General features: G+C 41.4%; 1 protein-coding gene across 2 annotated transcripts in view; it reads left to right on the top strand.

The window, feature by feature from the left end:
* Positions 1-15,144, top strand: part of GOLIM4 (golgi integral membrane protein 4) — a 111,308-nt gene extending 96,164 nt beyond the window's left edge. For both annotated transcript variants that reach the window (XM_066600758.1, XM_066600750.1), the window contains 3 exons: positions 40-108; positions 3,197-3,271; positions 9,797-15,144. In XM_066600758.1, coding sequence (XP_066456855.1) covers positions 40-108; positions 3,197-3,271; positions 9,797-9,946 — 294 coding nt within the window. In that variant the 3' untranslated portion in view covers positions 9,947-15,144. The remainder of the gene's footprint in view (positions 1-39; positions 109-3,196; positions 3,272-9,796) is intronic.
* The last annotated feature ends 636 nt before the right edge of the window (positions 15,145-15,780 follow it).

Genomic DNA, 15,780 nt, shown 5'->3' with positions numbered 1-15,780 from the left:
ATGATCATGTGGTTTAATAACATTCTCTTGTTGTTGAAGATGGCTGGAAATCCGGACCAGCAAGAGGATAATGTTGATGAGCAGTATCAAGAAGAAGGAGAAGAGGAGGTATTATGCCTTATATCATTTATATATGTATATTATTAATTAATTCATCTATATTAATTAATTTATCCAGCTATATTATACCTTATACCCTTATATCACTGCTAAAGCATGGGGCATCAGGAACATAATCCTTGTAATCAAACTTAGCATTTATTAGGATAACTATAAAAATATAGTACATTGACGGCAGAAAAAGACTAAATGGTCTATCTAGTCCGCCCTTATATTATTGTCTTTTCATCTCTCTTCTAGGATAGATCTATGCTTATCCCGGGCTGGTTGAATTCATTTATTGTCGATTTGCCAACCATGTCTGCTGGAAGTTTGTTCCAATCATTTACTACTCTTTTAATCCATTTCTGACCTTGCTTCTGATTTTTTTCCCCCAACTAATCTCAGATTGTGCCCCCTTGCTCTAGTGTTTAGCTTAATAATAACACTTCCTTCCGGACCCTTATTTATACCTGTAACATATTTAAACATTTTGATCATGTCACCCCTCTCCTTTTCTTTCTTCCACACAATACAAATGAAGTTCTTTTAGTCTTTCCTCGTAAGTTTTTTTTCTATTGAACCTAATAGCTTTTTGCCTTTCAATTTTCACGGTGCGGAATTCTACCACGGAATTCTGCAGCATAAAAGGAATCGTTGCGTATAGTCAATGGAAGCTGTCCGTCACATGATACTGCCGCTGGGAGCACAGTATCATGTGATTACTCGTCACTGCCCACCGCTGGCGCGTCATGCGCTGCATTGCATATGCGCTCTGGCTCACCGCACAGGACTCCCGTGGCCGATCCGGAGGGGTGAGTATGGGTCTTTGTGGGGTGCCGTGGTGGACTTTGCTGTGATATTTCCCTGGCGGAGTCCGACACGGCCGTGGGCATGAGGCCTAAGACCTTCCACCATTTATGTAGCCCGTTTGTGGACTTGTTCTATTTTATCAGTGTCTTTCTGTATGTGAGGTCATGGTAACATAGTATGTTAGGCTGAAAGAAGACAATGCCCATCCAGTTCAGCCTGTTTCCACCCCCTCCCTTGTTAATCCAGAGGAAGGCAAAAAGAACCCCAATGAGACAGAAGCAAATTTAGCCTATGGTGGTGGTGGTGGTGGTGGGGGGGGGGTTGTCCAGAACTGAACACAGAATTCCAGTGCTCTGTACAGCTGGATCACAATCTCCCTCTTTCTCCTGGTTATACCTGTAGCTATGCAGCCGGGCACCCTACTTGCTTTGCTGCCTGACCGCATTGTGAACTCATTTTGTCAGAAATCTGCTCTGAAGTCCTGGATAACACAGGAGAACCAGTATTATACTTAGTCTGAGACACCGCCAGGAGTATAAACCCTATGGCAAACCTTTGTGCCATCTACAAACAGACAGACTTTACCTGTTAGACCTTCTCCTATGTCACTTACCAACATATTAAAAAGAACAGGACCCTTGTGGTCTTCACTTCTAACACGTCCCTGTTCAGAATACACTTCAATAACAACAATACTCTGATTTCTATCTTTTAATCAATTGCAAATCCACCAAATTATCAAAGGATGAAGTCCAATTTTCAATAACTTGTCTATGTTCTCTTTATGTGAAACTGTATGAAAGGCTTTACTGAAATCTAGGTAGGCCATATCCACGGCACCACCTTCATCCACCACTTTTGTGACATAGTCGAAGAAATCAATGAGATTACTTTGACATGATCTGCCCTCAGTAAAGCTGTGTTGTTTGGTATCTAACAGGTTGTTGGCTTTAAAGTCGTCAAATATAACCACTGCTGTGGGGCCACAAATACTAAGGGGTCCTTTCAGGTGGAAGAAAAATGGGGTAGATTTAAAAAAACAGGTGCAAAGGAAATATGGAGCTCTATCTTGATTGGTTGCTCTAGGCATCTCCTTCACTTTTCCTTTGCATTAGGTTTGATAAATCTCCCTTATTGTTCCTTTTTTGCTGGCTGTATCTTTCAGGTACTTACATGTAGGTTTTCATGAGCGTAAGATTTGCTATATCGTATTGCTAACCACCAAATTACTGGTCAAATAAAAGTAGTCCTATAGCTAGTTGCTATACTACAGCTAAGGCCACCTGCAGACGGCCGGGTCGGATCCCGCTGCGAGAATTCTCGCAACGGGACCCGACCCGAGCCCCTGCAGGAACCAGTGCGGCGCTCACTTTTCCCGTGGCTCCAGCTCTTTGATGTGCCGGCTGCCGGCCAGCCGGCGCATGTGTAGAGCGGATCCAGCGGCCCGGGAGTGACATTTCCGTGGGGGCCTCTGCGAGAACTGCACAGAAATGGAGCATGCCGCAAATCACGGCTGTCTGCATAGGATTGCATATTGTAATGCAATCCTATGCAGGCGTGCACGAGCTGAAATTCTGCGAGAAATCCCGCCGCAGAATTTCCACCCGTGTGCAGGGGGCCTTAAAAGAGAATGGGTGCCCATCCCTGACTTTGTTATGGGACCCTTTTGAAGTATAGTTACACTTTTTAGTATCTCCAAGGTTTTGCCCTTATTGTGTCAGTTATTTAAAAGTGTCCATTAACAATCCATAGCTTGATTGCCCATACACACAAGCGTTCTGGTGTTTCCATGGAGACAGTGGAGAAAACCAATGCCATTTAGCTCTGGTAGCAGCTTATTTCCATGGACAACAAAAGGATTGGACATTGAAATCCAACATGTCCCATCCGTCTTTCCTCCAACATGGTCATCTTTTGGGGGAGGGTTTGGAGGTCCCCATTTACATACGATGGTCGTCTGGTCTCGCCGCGGTCAACAAGTTCAGACAACATTTTTGCCTAATGTGTATGCGACCTTTTACTCTCACGTTTTGGGATTGAATGAAAAATAAACCTATGTTTACCAGAGTCTGGTGGCTTCAACTAAACTCAATATGTCAAGTTACATAAGTGGATTGATTGCTTGTAGGATTGAGATTCCAGTCACATATTTCATTATAAAGCTATTCTTGTATCTCAGCTACACGCAACTTACAATTATTTTGCTCTAGTAATGTTTCTTATGGAGGATAACCTGGGCTTTACTCTGCATTTCATGTAATATTTTTCACTCATTTGTCTATAGGTTCAGGAAGATCTAACAGAGGAAAGAAAGAGAGACCAGAATGCTGAAGAACCTTATGGGGAAAATGAAGAAAATGTAAGTATTATGTAGAAAATTGCCTCTCAGTTATGGTACTGTTAGGGTAGGTGACATGGAGCCGGGGGAGTATATTTTTTAGACGCGCCTGCTCTTCCAACCCGGCTCTGTCACCTGGTGAAGATCGCGCAAGGAAAAAACGTTGACTGTTCTCAGATTGCCCTGCACTCTCCCATATACTTCTATAGAGAAGTGCACACAAAGCAAACTGATTTGTGTGCCGTGCTAGGACTTCAGCAAGATCGGGAGAGCGGGTAAGTATAAAAAATACATCTCCCGGCTCCGTCACCTACCCTAACAGCACCATAAATTAGTTTATGGTGCAGTAGGGAAGGGACAGGTTATCTTTAATGCATTCTTTATGGTCTCGGCATTCATCAATACTGTATGCTTCTATATACACAATAACTGTCTGCCAGTGCAAATATGGCCTCACGCATACAAGCATTGAGAAGTAGCATTGTCTGAACGTTGATGGTTAAGACACTGCAGTCATTAATAGAAACCAGAAGATTCCTTTTAATGTATTACACATACAGATTACTTTGCCAGAGCAAAATTAGTGCAAAAATAATATTATGAGCACTGAGTGTATACTCGCTTTGTAATATAATTGCATTCATAAGAACTTGGGGAAATTGGTTGTATGGATGGACTTTGTTTATCTACAGATAAGGTAAAGTCCCCTGGTGCAAGCACCGAGTCATGACTGACTCCTCGGGTGACGTCACATCATGGTGTTTTCTTGGCAGACTGTTTTGTGGGGTGGTTTGCCATTGCCTTCTCCAGTCATCATCTCCCCCCCCCCCCCCCCAGCAAGCTGGTACTCATTTCACCAACCTCGGAAGGATGGAAGGCTGAGTCAACCTTCCATCTTGAACCACACGGGGATTAAACCTAAAACCTTCAGGTCGTCAGTGAGAGCTTAGGACTGCATTTCTGCTGCCTTAACACTCTGACCCACACGAAGCTACAGAGGTACGTCTATATTGGATGTGCAGAATATAATGATCTCTGTACTACATATGCCCTTTGAGGCCAAGACTGGCTTTACGTATATCTGGGTTCTTGGGTGAGTCACATTGTCTACTCCATCCTTCATTTGACAGGTGTAGAGCATATTTACATAGAACACTGTGGAATCTCCCAAGCTTTGTGTGCCTTGTTTTCAGATTTAATGAAGTATATTAAAAAGTAAGACAATGAACCCTGTTTAGGAAAGTTGGGCGAGCACACAGTTACTCGATAAGACTGCTACTCGATCGAGTAGCAGCCTTAAACGAGCGTGCTTGTTTATCTCTAGTTCCACCTCACCTTCCCTAGGCATGAGAGTGTGAGTTTTACACCAAACTCAATAGAGTCGAAAGTTGGACCGATTCTACTCTACATCAGTTGTCTACACTTTCCCTTTGCTGTTTTGTGTCGTAACTGCTTACCTTGGTCAGGTAGTACAAGAGAACTGCTATACTGTTCTTCTCCATCTACTGATCATACACTAGCAGCACTCAGTTTCACTATAGAACAAAACCATTCAGGGGTAGCGTCTGGTTTGCCGCTAAATGTCAACTAATGTGAAACCAAGAATATTTTATAGCTTAATTGTAAATGAAAAGATATAGCAAATAAGAAGAAAATGTAAAACACTAGATTTCCACTAAAAATATTTTAAAATGTGTCACTTTCTGGTGTTAATTGTCCTTTAAATGTAAAGTAACCTAAAATCTATTAGCATTAACACCCAGTGAACAGCATATTATAAGGCAGATTTCCTGTGAACTTCCTCGCTCCTGGGAATTCCCGCTCATACACAGTTTGCACATGACTTCCTTAGGCTTTTACTTTGCAGATGTCACATATGGCAGCTATTTCAGTGAGCAGGAGTCAGCTGAAGTCCCATTATCAGCCAATCTGGGGCCTCTTTATGCTCACATTATTTTCTTTCAGTATCGCTTTTGCTGTCTGAAAGGAAGAGCGAGGGCAGAAGATAAAGATTTTAGCATCAGAAGTTACTTTTCCTGTGTTTCTGTTAGATAATCAGTTTAATAGCCCATTGAATATAGATGGCATATAAAGTATAATAGACACTTGGGTCAGAAAGCTATGCTTTTTACCTTGATATGCTTTCAGTCAGAGAGCAGATGGAGCGCTCTGTATCTCTAGGCCTGTGAATCAATGTATGTGCGCTCTGTTAAAAAATGCACAAAGCCATAGCGGAATAATCCCTGCTATTCATTTGTCCACTGCAAGAAATAGGAGTTTGGAAACCGCCTTCAAGAAGATCTGTTTTAGCGCAGCTTTTATATGATTGCCGTTGTCTTGAACCCTTTCCTTTTCACTTTTTTCAGCCATGACATTTTTGTCAGCCGCGACATGATAGTTGATGAAAGTTGTAGCTGATACAGATTAAGGAAAGATCGTTGCATATACTAAAAAGGGCTCCATGCTTTCCATATGCTAGAGGCTGAAATGGAGTTAAACGTTACAATTATGCCACTGTGAGTTGCCATCAAGAGCTATCGGAGCAGATTGCATTAAAGTCAATGGAATAAGACTGTCAGCAGTTTTCTCCTCCCGGCCTTGACGGTCTCTTACAGCAGCATAACCTTTACAGTAATCACATCACAAACTATGAGCAGTATTAGTACTTAGATTGTTTAGCATTTATCGATATTTGTTTCAAACTCAAGTTTCCTTTTTCCTTCTTTCCAGTGAAGATGAAGCAGTAGCAGAAAGTCCATCAGGGAACCTTACAGCCTAAGGCCTCATGTCTACGGGGAAAATCAGGCCCGCTACGGATTCTCCATGGAGAATCCGTAGCGGGTCCCTCCTGCCCCGCGGACATGAGGGCTGAAAATAAGAATAAACTTACCCGCAGCAGACCGTGCATGTCTTCTCTTCTTTGCAGCCGGATCTTCTTTCTTCGGCCGGCGGATGTGCTCGGCACGCCGACTGAGTGCCGCGCGCATGCGCCGGGCACCTCCGCCTTGCCGAAGAACGAAGATCCTGCCGCGAAGGAAGGAAGATCTGCATCGCCCGGAGCAGGCGAGTTTAATTCAGGCGCGGGTCTCCTGCGGATTTGGACGGCTTCCATAGGCTTCAATAGAAGCCTGCGGGAGCCGTTCCCTCGGGAGACCCGCATGAAAATGGAGCATGTCCATTTTTTTTCATGCTCCAGGATTTTTTAAATTCACTTTTATTGACCATCCGCGGGTATTTATCTACCCGCAGGTGGTCAATGCATTCCTATGGGGTGCGGATCCGCGTGCGGGTGATCCGCTGCGGATTTAAAATCTTCTTTTCCCCGTGGACATGAGGCCTAAGGGTAGTTTAACACCTGCGTTGGGGATTCTGCTTTCCTGTCCCGTTCGGGGAGCAGGAAAGGGGAATCCTCGCTCACAAGCAGTTCCATCTCTGGACACAACCTAACAGCGGCGGACAGACCCCATTGATTATAATGCGGTCCGCCCAGCTAGCCAGCTTTTGGACGGAAGAAGCACTGCATGCAGCGCTTTTTCTTCTGGTACTTTCTGCTGGACCTATGACAGAACCTCCGGACGGAGGTTCCAACGCAGATGTGAAACCGGCCCAAGACCCTTCTCTTTTTTAGACCCTTATTTTACAAAATGCAGTAGCACTTGAAGAGGGAGGGTGGTTGTCTTCAGCAAGTCTTACTTTTACTCAAGTGTATTTATTTTTTGAAAGATGTGCATTCACTGGGAACATTAAATACATTGCAGGATGGCAAACTTTGTCTAATACAGGGGCTCTACAGATTGTTACACTAACTGATGCCTTATGGTCCTTTTACACAGGACAACAGTCGGGTAAACGACTGCACAAGCTCTGATGATACCGCTAAGGTCATGGCGCTCGTGCAGATTGTTTACACTGCCAGACTTCACCGCTGGATCACGGGCTTCTCGCTCAGCGCTTCACCTTCTATGAACGACAAGCCCGCCATCCAGTGATAGTCAGCGATAGAAACCTGTGAACGAAAAGTGAGCGATTTTTTTGTGCATTTACACTGCATGATTATTGCTGAAATGTATTCGTTTGAACAAACTAAGCAATAATCGTCCCGTGTAAATGGCCCATTAGAATGAGTCTAGACAATGATAGCTGAAATAGAGTCCAACCCTGTTATAGCCACTCTTACAATACACAATTACCAGGTACTGTTAAGCTTTATGCATATCTCGCAAGCAGGTGAAATTCTATTCATTGGACCTGCCCTTCCAATTTCTGCCCGCAAAACCTCCTACAAGTGTGCACTTTGAATATATTTGCATAAGCCTTGACCACTTTGAGGTTTCACAGGACTATCATGCATGAAGATAGGTCATTTGAGAGATATGGCATATGTTTGCATAGTGACCTCTAGGCTAATTCTAGATTTTCAGTTTGAACTATCGGACACAAAGGAATGTACAGCAGTGCTTGAAAGTTTGTGAAACCTTCAGAATTTTTCATATTTCTACTTATATTTGATCTAAAACTCAGATTTTTACATAAATCCTAAAAGTAGATAAAGAATCAAATCAAAAGAATGATTCAAAAATATTAGAATTGGTCATTTATTTATTGAATAAAATGATGCAATATCACATGTCTGAGTGGCGAAAGTATGTGAACTTTTGCTTTCAGTATCTGGTGTACCCCTCTTATTCATCTAAATGTTTCCGGTAATTGTTGATTAGTTCTGCACATCAGCTTGGAGGAATTTTAGCCCATTCCTCCGTACAAAACAGCTTCAACTATTATGTTGGTGGGTTTCCTCCTATGAACGGCACACTACAGGTCATCCCACAACATATCTATAGGATTAAGGTCAGGACTCTGACTTGGCCATTCCAAAACTTCAACTTTATTCTGTTTTCACCATTTTTTGGTAGAACGACTTGCGCTTTGGGTCGTTGTCTTGCTACATGCCCCACTTTCTCTTGAAATTCAGCTCATGGACAGATGTCCTGACCTTTTCCTTTTGAATTCCTTCAGAATTCATTGTTACACCAATGATGGCAAGCCATCCTGGCCTAGAATCAGTAAAACTGGCCTAATCCATGATATTACCACAACTGTGATTCACAGGTAGCATGAAGTTTTTATGCTGTTGTGCAGTGTTTTTCTTTCTCCAAAATAACGCTTCAAATTAATCCAAAAGGTTCTATTTTGCTCTCATCTATCCCCAAAACATTGTTCCAATAGCCTTCTGGCTTGTCCAGGTGATCTTTAGCAAACTGCAAACAAGCAGCGATGCTCTTTTTGGAGAGCAGTGGCTTCTCCTTGCAATCCTGCCATGCACACTATTGTTGTTTGGTGTCCTCTTATTAACATTACCTAAGGTGAGAAAGGCCTTTAGTTGCTTAGAGTTTCCTTGGATTCCTTTGTGACCTCGTGGACTATTATACGCTTTGCTTTTGGCGTAATCTTTGTTAGTAGCCCATTTGTACACAGTTTATCTGACTGTGGAGTGGTGGAGTCCAAACGCTTAAAGGCCCTTTTAGACGGGACGAATGTCCCTGCACATACTAGCTCCCGTGCACAAGAGCTAGTATTGTTAGCTCTCAGCGGGGAGGCTGCAGGGGATTTCTCTCCTCTCGCTCCCCGCCCCTCTCCATTGACATAACACAGCGGCTGTTCATTACTGAACGGCCGCTATTTACACTGAAAGATGAGCAATCAGCTCTTCGTCCATCATTTATGCAGCATAAACGTTGGATGATGAGCTGATTGCTCAGTGTAAATAACATAGCGGCCGTTCAGTATTGAACAGCTGCTAAGTCAATGGAGAGGGGCAGTCAAGCAAGTGGAGAGAAATCTCCTGCAGCCACCCCGCCTCCCTGCTGGCTGCTCTGGGAGTGGGCCAGCACTACTGGCTCCCGTGCAGGAGCATGGGAGCGAGGACACACAGAAGAGTGTCAGGCATTGTTTGCCTGACATTCGTCCCGTCTAAATGGACCCTTAGAGATGGCTTTGTAACCTTTTACACCCTTTTCTAAGATCCTCAGAAATTTCCTTTGTCTGAGCCATGATACACGTCTACAAACATGTTGTAATGATCAGACTTTTAGAAATCCCTGTTATTGAAATAAAACTGGTTGCTCACTTACACCTGATTGGTGTCCGTCCCATTGATTGTAAACACCTGACTCTAATTTCACCTATCTGCTAATCTTAAAGGTTCACATACTTTTGCCACTCACAGATGTGATGTTGGATCACTGTCTCGCTTTTGTTTGATTTAATTCTCTTTATATACTTTTGGGACTTATGTGAAAATTTTATGTAGTTTTAGGTCAAACTTCAAGCACCACTTAATGTTTGACTCTATGCAATATCAACACACCATGCAATCACTTAACCAGTCAGTGTCCAAATATCACATAGTCAAAGGCTCTGTCTATGCTTGGCCTAACACGTGGAGGCTGCCACTTTACTTATGAGTGCAAAAAACGGGTTGAAAAGTAGAAAATCTACTTTAAAATGATTTCACTTGCTAATTTTGGAATGATTTTTGTTCACCAGGCTGTAGGAAAACAGATTGGGGTAGAGAGGGAACATGAAGCTCTACCAAAAGATCATGGAGATAATCATGATGAAAATTATGAAGAAGAGGAAGAGGAGGAAGAAGATGGAGCAGCTGGAGCAAAAAATAAGAGGCGAGCTGAGATGTGATGCTCTATAGGACTCTACCATGCCATGTCCCATTACAAATTCCAAGCTGGCCTTTTTACGTCATATTCTTTTTGTATTTTTGTATTAGAATCTATGAAACATTTATATAAAGCTGTATTTTATTACATGATGCTTCTTTTATTAACTTTAAGCTTTAGCAACTATTTCCTAATGCACAACCTTGTAAAAGCCATGCCAAGCAGCTTTCTTGTGATTGGAGTACTAATATGTACAAGATTAAGTTCTCCTATACACAACAAGACGGTAGTACTGAGTATTACCATTAAATAAACCAGGACATGCACCTTGTTTTAGGGCAGTAGACTTGTAGGTATTGTGCCTTATGTCCCTTTTTATGAGAGGGAGTACAGACCTTCGCCTGCTATATTTATTATTTATAATACATGCGGTAATTAAGGTAATGTAATGTTACCTTTATGGCAGTGGTAGCGATGTCTAGAGAAATAGTTCTGTTTGAAATGGCTTAAACCTTAGGATGATTAATGAAATGATGGGGCGGAGATTGTGAAAAATAGTGCAAAGAAAAAGTACAGATGTTGTTAATCGCAACCAACAAGTTTGCAGCTTTCCTTCCATAGTCTCATATTGAAAAATGACATCTGTGTTCTGATTGGCTATTAGTGAACCTGTTGTTTTTCTGTGGACTATTTTTTAAACACCTCCCCCGAGGAGTCCTGTTGTTTCCATATTGATCCTATGCATCTTGTTTCTGCTGTAGTGATAGCATTTATTTCATTTGCTAAGAAGCAGAGTCCTTAGTCCACAGCAATGGTCTGTTATGTGAGGAAGAACGTTTCCTCACCAAAAGCATGTGTTTGAAGTTACAGTTTGCCTCCTTAGTTTATAACCGAGAGAGCAGTTGTCCATCACCTTCATATCATTCAAGGAGCAGCATTCTGACTTCAGGCTTTCAACACCATATCATGAAAGGGGGCTTTCGACAGCATGATGGAGGGTTCCAGAAACAAATTCTGCTATATGTCTGTAATCTAGACAAGCAAAGCCATATTCTTCTTTGTACTTGTTATGCTTTCATATGATTATTACAAGATGATATACAATTTGGTTGTTCAGTCCAGAAGATAACATTGATTTATACTGGGTGATTAAAAAAGAATGGTGCAAAAGCAAAGCCGAAATGACATGAAAAAATAGAAGAACTCTTCAAGTTTTCAGTGCAGCTTACAGATGTTCAATGTGGGCGCCGTTAGTGACCCTACATGGCGTGAAACAATGCATCTCCATTACAGTGGAATTGATAATTCCATATGCTGGGAGACATCTGGGCAGAACTAGACAACCGACTTGACATCTTCCGTGTCACCAATGCAACCCATTTGTAAGGTGCATTAAGAACTTGGAGTTCTTGTATCTTGTCGTTTCCTTCTTGTGTTGTATGTCAATTCATGTATGAAAAAAATTAGCCATTTTTAGTCATCCTGTATTTTGGTGGTTATTCCATTTGTAAAAGAACATCAATGAGAATTCAGCAATCCCTTCAACATGGTATGCTAGTGACTGTTCATGCTGAGGCTCATGCACCCAAGCTTGCAGTTTTGGGCAGGAACCATATGTTTAGAGCCAAGGCTTTCTTTGGGATAGACTTGATCTCACAGGCTGGGATCTGATCCTAAGTATACATATATATTCATGAGCCTTTAGACTTACTGTGGAACATATATCAGCATTTTAACTTACATTTCTTTTCCATATGTACTGTATATTGAGCACATTGCTCCCTATAGGTAGGACAGCAAACCGGAATGCATATACTACACAGTAGTCATCTCACCAACATTTGTATTCTGCCAAATTGTTAAAGTATAGGAAATCATGAATTTGCAGTCAGGACAAAATGTTAATTCCATTGGAGATTTGATGTAATCAAGAATAAAAGTTATGAATGTGAATGGTGGGAGAATCATCAAGGGTGTGTGTGAGCAGTTCTGCAATTCCCTTTACAGGTGAGTACCAGGTGATTGGAGGTGTTGTACATTCTTGGAAAAGATCACATTTCCATGTCACTTTAACTAAAGGTCAGCTCTGTTGATCATTTTAACTGCGCTAAAGCCTGAATTTTCAGGTTTTGAGTGAATTTAGTATTGTAATCCTTCCTGTAATGCAAAATGTATGTAAGTGTATCTTGTTACAGTATTTTTTAAGGCTGCGCTCACACCTTGCAGTTTTCGTACAGTTTTTTACTAGCATTTATATTACCTTTTTTTTATAGTTTTTATCCAAAGGCAGGATCAACTGTTCAAATGCAAGAAGAACTGGGTGAGCATTTTCTGTTCCCTCTGTTGGTTCGGATCGATTCCGATGCAAAATGAATAGCGAAGATAGCTTAGATGTTAAAGACGCCCCTAAATGTGCCACTATGTAGCTTGTCACTATTAAATGTGGCAATGCCTTGAATGAGTACAGACCGCTCTGCTGATGTTAAAAGGTTGAGAATGATAATTACTGTGCTGTATGTTGACTATAGCACTTCCTAATCAGCAGCAATTCACATTATGTAAATGTATTTACATACTATATGAGGCCATCACCAGCCCTGAATGTTCTTTCTAAAATTATCTGCTTTAGCTAAGGTCTTCCACGCTATTTGCACAAAGCAGCAGTTTCTGTGATGGCTTTGACGAGGAGCTGGATGTATGTCAGGATATTAGTGAGTTATTATTTTACTTGAATTATTGGTAAATGGGCATTACTATGTTCAGTCTGGGCAGTACATGTAAACCTACTGGATCACCAATGTACATCCTAATGCCCTTTCATATAATTGGCGTGTAGGTCGTTGTCTGTCTTTTCAATCGTCTGTTAAATCCTACAAAATACCAGCGTATGTCAGGAATTAAGATCAGAAATCGGTTTTGACAATGTGTTAACACTGCTATGGCAGCTAATTCTGGAACTTCTATTCTTGTGTAGAGGAGATATTAGGAGCTACATCAACCTGTCAGCTCTCCTGTCATGTCTGTTTTAGGCCAGGATCACAACTGTGTCAGAGGTTCTGATGGAAGCTTCAGGCATAGATCCGGCATAAAATCCAAGAAGAAATAGCACAGAAATACCCCATTATAGTCAACGGGGTCCATTAGCCACAGTTCGGGTCCGTCATGTGCCAGATTGGGTAGTTGCGGTATTTTCTATGCTCACCTCTGAGAACAGAGCTAAACAACCTAAGTAGACTGGAATTAGAGGCACAAGTGTGCATGTGTGCTTGGTAATTACATGCATTGCCATAAAATGACAGAGCTAGAGCATATTTTCTTCGAACCTTTCATTGTGGGGTTCCTTCTGGAAATGTATGAATACATTTATTGGGTGTTATTCATTCAACTTGTCAATAGAGAGTGTCTCTATACACTCTGATACTATCCAGGTGGTGACAGTTTCACAAGGGGCATGGGAATTGCTGTAAATTTATCCATACGTTTCTAGAATGACCGAGGGATGACGTAATGAAGATCTTTGTGAAAAGATGCCCCAGAATGATCGTATCACGGAGATTGCAAATTTTACAGAAAAACAGATATGCCGTTGGCCTCGCGTTACATGATGCATTTTAACAGCTTGCTTCCTCCAATAAAGATTGGTAATGCAATAAATGATTTGCATTACATTGTACTGAAAATGTACTGTAGGCAATGAGACCTGAGTAATAAGTTGTATGTAGTCACTAATACATTCTTCTGCAACATCATACAATCTTCAGTCATATGAACTCCTGTCTACCATATGCTGCGGCTCTGGTGCCCAATGTCAGCAATAAGTAAGTGTCCAGACAAAGCTCCTTCGACGACTCCTACTACATAGCACCATACATACAAACACATATACTATAGGATTTACGCATCAAACTAACAGATACAACTTTTTATTTTGTATGATCTCTAGCATCATTTACATTTCATAGTATGTATCTGATCAATGTGACATGCACATGGAGAATCGGGCTGCACTTTTACTTACCGAACATATGTCTGTCCTTAGGAAGAAGTCAATACTGTTCGTAAATACAAGATGCTTCCATATCAGTTTGCACAGACTGCTAATTATTTGTTTCTTTCAACCCAGTAAAGCAATTCTGTTTCATACATCATTAATGTAATGGGATTTACCAAACATGCCTATGCTATTCTAATCAAAAGGCTTTCGACTCTGCTTCCTATTCCCCGTAACATAAAGGAGGGCCTTTTTGCCTCCTTATGGCTTCTGACTAGAGATGATAAAAGGGCATTGGACCCACTGGCTAGTTCTTTCCTTTTTTATTTGGAGAAGCCCTCAAATTCCCATTGTAAAGGGGGAAAGGAAGAGGTGCCAACCTCAGCTAGAGCCACCATTTCCTCGGGCCTTTGGTAGGTGCAGGGCCGCCTTGTGGTGGTTATACCCTTCTTGCAAAATTTACAAGCTATTTATTACAGAAGAAAACCTCTGTTCACGGTTTGGGCTATGTTCACATCTGTGTTGGACACTGTTCAGAACTTCCAGCGCAGATACATCAAAAACTCCCAGATGAAATAATGCTGCAGGTTACTGATGAAATCCGGACAAATTCTATTATAGTCAATAGGCTCTGTCCAGTTCCATTTGCTCCTGTCATAGGACAGATCCAGCTTTCCATTTTTGTGTTCCTATGATAGAACAGAAGACCAGAAAGCAAAACGCTGATGTGAACAAAGCCTTCTCCTATGAAACAACTGGGTACATGGAACTGCTGAGTTTTTCATCATCACCCTCTTGTGCCTCAAAGTGCTTTTTAGCAATACACAGCAAGACTATAAATATGCAATTGTTACATTTCGAATGAATGTAATATAATAATTGTTGAGCCTACTTTAGAAGAAGTACATTCAATCTTTAGGTGCTGCTGACAAACATAGGAACATTATGACTGTAATTTTGTTATTTTTTTACATTTTCTTAATGACCGGTAGGATGTAATTTACCAGTGTACGGCTTCCTATATGTAAAAACAATCCCCTTTGTAAAATGTATGATATGTATATAAATATTTTGGGAAAACAAAGATTATTTTGATGTTTTAGTTTGTATTTTCAAGGACTCCTGGCATTAAAATAGCTTGATGATCCATCGGCCGTAATGTTGCTCACATGTGAAGCAATAAATACATTTTCATCAATAAACTTCCTGTCGGAGGATAATAAATCTGAGCCTTGTATTTTTCTTTTGTCTTCGGAAAACAAAGAATTGTAACCACCAAATATTTCACATCACAAGGTGAAGGCACTTGAGAAGCTCCTTCTGCAGACTGATCTCTTGCACCACTCCAGTAAAATGCTACATTTGTATTGATGTCCTATGCTGAGAACAGGCCATCAATGTTTGATCAAAGGGCATCCAAACATCGGGATAGGCATAATAAAGGTGCCCCGGCATTCGAATGAATGGGAAGAGCTTTAGTACCAGGCACAGCCACTCTTTAACCTTTGACTATATAAACAGTGAAGGGGATGCTGGGTTTACCTGACTTCCACAACCTATTCACTTGGGGGGTCATCAATACTAATGTCCCAGAGAATAGTATTTAAGTTTTGCAGTGCTACAACTACAAATCTGTCATGTTACAGTAGTGTTGCAACTTCTACTAGTATCAGAGTATTGTCATTACTATTGGATTAATATTAAAGGGGTTGTCCGCCACCGAAACTGATTTTTTTTCCCCCCCATGAATGCCCTGTAGAGGAGAAGCATCACACACTACAGCTTTACCCATAAAAAACTATATTTTGCTCACCTTTTTATTCCTTCCCTTCCCTTTATAAAGCTTGCCTGAAGGATTTTTCAAA

Source organism: Eleutherodactylus coqui, chromosome 1 (genome assembly GCF_035609145.1).
Source record: "Eleutherodactylus coqui strain aEleCoq1 chromosome 1, aEleCoq1.hap1, whole genome shotgun sequence".
NCBI lineage: Eukaryota > Metazoa > Chordata > Amphibia > Anura > Eleutherodactylidae > Eleutherodactylus > Eleutherodactylus coqui.
Note: the sequence above shows the minus strand (reverse complement) of the source record. Positions and strands in the feature narration are given on the sequence as shown.